The 6250-nt window shown below is 38.1% G+C and overlaps 1 protein-coding gene across 1 annotated transcript; it reads left to right on the forward strand.

The window, feature by feature from the left end:
- Window positions 1–4690: 4690 nt before the first annotated feature.
- Window positions 4691–6234, forward strand: LOC122132517 (POC1 centriolar protein homolog A-like). Its single transcript, XM_042707201.1, has 3 exons — window positions 4691–5104; window positions 5496–5580; window positions 5679–6234. Exons 1-3 carry the CDS (start codon window positions 5093–5095, stop codon window positions 5852–5854), a joined length of 273 nt encoding a protein of 90 aa, XP_042563135.1. The 5' UTR covers window positions 4691–5092; the 3' UTR covers window positions 5855–6234.
- Window positions 6235–6250: the final 16 nt, after the last annotated feature.

Consider the following 6250-nt stretch of genomic DNA (forward strand, 5'->3'; position numbering starts at 1 on the left):
GAGTTAGGGCTGCTATCTCCCATCCTATGATAAGATACAGAGTAAGGTCAAGTGCGGGGCTGAGAGGAAGGTCATAATTATTGCTGTCAAATGTTTTCTTGGAAGTCCAAGGCTGATAACTTGGTTGAGTCATGTGAGTTACAGAGAACCAGGATGTATGAGAATATAATATGTATGGAAGGGAGTAACGCATCACCAAGTTCATACTAAGCATTTCACGGTGGTATTTAATCCTCATCTTAAGCAAGGATTTCAACTAAGTGGATTTCAGCCAAGCTACGAACACTTCATTGCAAAAACAGTCAACATAGCCTGGGACAAGCTTCCTCTTTTCTCCCAGTAGTTCCTTGTTTATAAGTGATAAATTAAATGCCCCATGATAATGAAATGCCCCGTGCTTCCTGATACAGTCATACAACAGTCTTTATGATTCCCGTCACTAAGCAGTTAACCCTTGTGTTATATAGTCCCTTATATAGTTCCCCTGAAAAAGTGACCTCATAGATGATTTGTCATAAAGCAATACTCAGACTATCTCTGACTAAGACATTATAACACTAGGAATGTTCGAGTTGACCAGAATATAGAATGTACAGTGTGTTATTTTGAATGACTACCTGGAAAAACATTTTATACATATGCAGAGTGTCTGATAACACTCTGATAACTTCAAGCTGATAGTTTACAACATATGGCGGCAAGCTCTCCTGTAATCATTCAGGGACACTTGTTGATCTTGACCGGTCTCCATCAGGATTGGTCAAATGACTGAGTCATACAACAGAGTCGATCAACTGAGGACACTGAGATTTGTGGCCTTTGGGTGGCTTGCGTGGACACGTGTGGCTTTGTCAGATTGGGGTCAAAGGTGTCAAAGATCAGGTCAAGTCAACAGCTGTCCCAGTCTTCTTGCTCTTCCCAAAGGCAGCGGCCACAAAACAGAATAACATATTCAATAACAATAATGATGATTCATAGTTGTGTTCTTCAGAGTCTAGGGATACTTTTAAGAGACTAACCTAGGATATTATGACACAACATCATGCATCATATGTGCATACATTGATAAACACTAACAGAACTAATAAATAGTGGATCTTAATAATCATTCAAAACTAAGAATGATACAGTTAATCTCTGAGTTCATCCCATCCACCACTACCAATAACCTCACTACTGTGAACTAATCTAGCCTACAATTAATGTATAACAGCAGGTATGGTTATACAGTAGGCTACATTTTAACAGCGCTCAAAATCGAACAGCTTTCTGTAGCCAGACCTCTAGGGACATCTGGTGTTTTTCTACAGCATTAACACAATGATTTTTTATTTTCTTTCCCGCCTTTAAAATTGTGATCTAGAGTTGCGTGTAAAGATTGCTTCATTTTTGGTTAAAAATGCAGTCCGCGATACTTGCCGGCAATTCATTTATCTTCATGCTACTTACAGGCGATTGATAGATTGTGGCAGCAATGCAATTTAGAAGAAAAGACAGAGGAAGAAACTGGTTGTTTTTTATTCACTGTGATGTATGTTCGTGTGTTCATGGGTTATCATTCTCGGCACGAATATCACACAATAGCCTACATTTTTAACTAATATTTTTGTATATGCGGAAATGTATCTACGGAAAATCCATAAGACTTGATATAGGCTATGCGAGACGTTGATTTTACCCGAGGTATGCTGTCATTGCAATTTACGCCTGGTTTCCACAGTTTTGTTTGGTGTTTGTAGCTCCGTAGAATTGACGCAATATGCCCTCTAGTGTTCAACGCAAGGACAAGCATAAATCCACGGATGGCCTCAAAAAATAATACCTTCGGCTTTTTGCTGCCGATACAGATATAACAATAAAAACTAGAAAATGCATTTCCTGAAGGAAATACCAGTGCATGAAATGCAAAAGTTAAGAAAGGAAGAAGAAAAAGAAACAAGATTGAAAGAAGGAAAGAAGAGAGGAAGAAGGAAATAAGAGTGGAAGAAGGAAAGAAGAAAGGAAAGAAGAGTGAAGAAAGGAAAGAAGAGTGGAAGAAGGAAAGAAGAAAGGAAAGAAGAGTGGAAGAAGGAAAGAAGAGTTGAAGAAGGAAAGAAGAAAATAAAAAAGAAGAGTGGCTCTGGATAAAGAGAGAGTGAAGAGGGAAAATATTGAAAGAAGGAGAGAAAAATGGAGTGAAGCAGAGAGATGGAGTGTGAGAGAAAGTAGACTGAGAGAGATAAAGAGAAAGATGGAGAGAAAAAAAAGTAGAGTATGGAAGGTGTCTGTTAATATTCCTAGTTATACAGTTGAATGGAGAGGGACAGAGAGAAGAGGAGCCTTGGTGCAGGTGTCAGTTAAGCACAGGTGCAAGCCAGTTTAATGACCCTATTATGATGTCGAAATGGCCCAATGTAAGTCAATGGGAAAATTTGTTTTCGTTTTTCTTTAATATCTTAAAAAGTATAAAGTTCAGAAAAATGAAAAATACATAGCATAAGTGTCGTACCTACATACGCGACACAGTTTGAACGAAATTTCTACGTTAAGCGGTTCGAGCTGAATTAATCGCTGAAGTTGGTAAGAAGAAGAAGAAGAAGAAGAAGAAGAAGAAGTATAAGAAGCCTAGGAATAACAATACAGGGCATTTCATGCACTGTAATAAACAATAGCATTTAACTGTCATTTGTGTTGGACTCTGGCAACGGTGAAGCAACCTCTATTTACACTAACCTACTGTGCAAAAGTCTAGGCCACCATTAGCTTTGTTGTTTTCACAAGGTTGAAGTGACAATCCATAATTATTTCTCAGTGTCAGGAAATATGTACACAGTATTAAAAAACACAACATTTTCAGAACAAAATAAGTAAGTAACAAAAGTACGTTTTTAGCATGCCCTCCCTTTGTACATCTTGAACTCTTTTGGAAAGACTGTCTTGAAGTTTTCTTTAGTCATTTTCTGGTATATTATACCAGGCTTCCCTCTGCACTTCCCAGAGTTCTTCTTTAGACTTAGGCTGTCTTTTCTTTCTTTCTCTGTATAGGTGATATTCAGGCCTGGACTCTGTGGAGGCCAGTCCATGACTGTCCGTGTTTTGTCAGCTGTTTTTTTCTCCAAATATGATTTGACTGCATTAGCAGTGTGCTTTGGATCATTTTCATGCTGAATTACAATAATACGCTTTCCAGAAGGAATGGCATGTTGAATTAAAACCTGTCTCTACTTTTCAGCATTCATGATTCCATCAATTCGGACGATATCCCCAACCCCATTGGCAGAAAGGCAGCCCCAAACCTTGACAGACCCTCCACCATGTTTCACCGAAGGCTGCAAGCAATCATTTTTACACCTCTCTCCAACTCTTCTTCTCACATATTGTCGACGATTGGACCCGAAAATGTCAAACTTGGACTCATCACTTCATAACACTCCTCTCCATTGATCTTCTCTCCAATCCTTGTGAGCTTTTTCATAGCTCAGCCTTTTCACCCTGTTTCCCCTTCCAAAAAAGAGGTTTCTTGGCTGCTACCCTAGCGCAAAGGCCAATCAGACTGTAGAAGGATCAACCTGCCATCCAGATGAAGCTGCCAGATGCTGAGCGAGGTCCTTGCTGAACTTCTTAAAGAAGAAACTCTGAGAAATGTCTCATTACATTTTTCTTGGCCTTCCACTCTTTTTTTTGTCCTTGACCTCTTTCTTTATAACAGCTTGAAGACCACACCTTGAGTATCAAGTTTGTTTGCTGATTTCCCTTTGAGAGTGGCCTTGCTGATTCAAAGTTATGATTTTATGTCTATGAAACTTTGTAATCTTTGGCATTTTGAATGGGGTGATGTGATTGAAACTTGGTCTTATATATTATTAGCAAACTCCAAAATGAGTATACAAGAGGTGTATGTAATACTCAACACAAGGATTAAGACATAACTTGGAATCATACAATCAATTCATTTTAGGTTCAATTAGGTTCACTTGAATATTAGTGCAGTGAATCTAATCTCATCTGTCAAGAGAATGTAAGACAGTTTGCTGTATTCTAATAAAGAGACTGAGAAATAAACAGCAAATAAGCATCAATATAATAGAGGAAAATCACAGCGTTAGAGGGAGATAAAGTTTTCATATCAAACTGATAAAGATGATCTGTAGCCTATTTCTTATTGGATTATTGGTTAAAGCACAGTGTTTATCTGATATTATTATCACACTGATATCTATGGATAAATGCAAAAGATGTCTGATAACACAAATTCTCAAAGTGTAAATGTGAGAGTTAAGTGTGAATTCTCCTACGTTTATGTAACTTCAATCTCGGAGGTGTAACAGAATAACATTACTCAGATCCACAATGTGTTAAACTAGTTCCTTTTTTTTAAAAATACAATTATATTGTATAATTGATTTGAATATCAATTTATTCAAGCAACTGAATTGAAGGAAACAGCCTGTTAGCAAATGTATTTATCCAATGCTAACTTCCTGGCACACAGTGTGTACAGGGCTACATGTGGATAGTCTTTTTTGCTTAGGAATGTTCCTAACTGAAGTATTCTAAAGTACTCAATGCAGGACAAACAAAATGCACTGTGACAAAACTAGGTAAAAACTTAATTTAAAGCTACGTCTGCTTTAAGAGAATGGTGTCGGTTCCGGGCGCCAGATGGGGCGCGTAAACTCAAATAGGAACTCGGACTGTTTTGTTGATACCGCTTCCTCTTGGTTACAGCACATAGCATGCCATCTTGCATGACGTTCCAGGCAGATAATGATTAATCTGTAGTCGCGTTTCAAAACAGAAGAAATATTTGGATTTCTGACAGAGGTTGTGAAGAAGCACTGAGATATAATTAAAGCGAATATATTATTATGCATAACGTTACTGTAAACCTGTTGAGATTTGGCAAGTAACTTATCTAGTGCTATTACTACTTAGCGGGGTATCTAGCTACGTTAGCTCACTAGACAGCTAGCTAAGTTTTCAGTAACGAACACTCAACAACAGTTAACATGGTGGTTCTGTAGTCGACGTGTCGGGCAACGTCTTGGTAGCTAAATTGTCACGGACTTCGGCGTTTCTCTGTAAAATCTCTGTTCAGTAATCACCGCGAGTGATGTCTGCAATGGTAAGTTGGCTAAAGTGACTAACAGTTACAGGCAGTTAGGGTGCTATCCTAGCAGCTAAGTTATCATTCATCGTTGATACCTGAAAATAACGTTACATTGTGAAATGGACAACTAACGAACATGTCCATTTCACATCATATACCTTTAGTTTCTCTGTCATGTGATGTCTTGAATGTCACAGAAAGTAGACGAGGCAATATAACGCTGCTTGTCTTTGCATACGGAGTGTGATTGCTGAAGTCAGCAAGCATATTCGATCATATATTATACTGCAAAACATTAGCTAGCAACTTATCTACGGACAGTAGCTAACTTTATCCTACTTATCCAAGTTGAAGTCGTTAACTTGTTATATGTCATTAAATGCCACACATTTGGTGTTCATTTCAGGATGACCCATCACTAGAGAGGCACTTCAAAGGCCACCGAGATACAGTTACATCCGTTGATTTCAACTGCAACATGAAACAAATAGGTAACGTTATCGTTCATTATTGAACTCCCCAATGTCAGAAAACACCGGCAAAAGTTTGACTTGTACTAAATAACAGTATGGTTTAATATTCATTTTAGCCACAGGGTCCGTGGATTCATGTTTGATGATCTGGAATTTGAAGCCTCAGATGAGAGCGTACAGATTCGTTGGTCACAAAGACGCAGTCCTCTCCGTACAGTTTTCACCCTCAGGACACCTGGTGGCCTCTGCATCCAGGGACAAGACCGTTCGTCTCTGGGTACCCAGTGTGTGAGTTATCTTTCTTTAGTCACATGTACGCAGACAAATCACTGACTGTTTTCTATTAACGTCGATGGGATGAATACAATGGAACAACTATTGGTTTAAGACAAATTTCCCTATAAGATTATTTAATCTATTGATGTAATTTCAAACTTTTCACCCAAGGCAGTCAATACAACTTAATAAGACAAATGTGTCACCTTCTCTGACTCCTGAGCAGTTCTGAGATGAAAAGTAAAAAAAAAAAAAAAACGAAAAAGGGTAGGATGTGGACAAATGCACTTTTTGAAACTATGTTGCTTTTACACTGTCATTCGTTTAGTAGACAATGTTGAATTAGAATTCATGCAAAGTATTTTCAATAATGAATACATTTAACTGACTTAAATAATAAAACAAAGGTCTG

This window comes from Clupea harengus, unplaced genomic scaffold, assembly GCF_900700415.2.
Source record: "Clupea harengus unplaced genomic scaffold, Ch_v2.0.2, whole genome shotgun sequence".
Lineage (NCBI taxonomy): Eukaryota > Metazoa > Chordata > Actinopteri > Clupeiformes > Clupeidae > Clupea > Clupea harengus.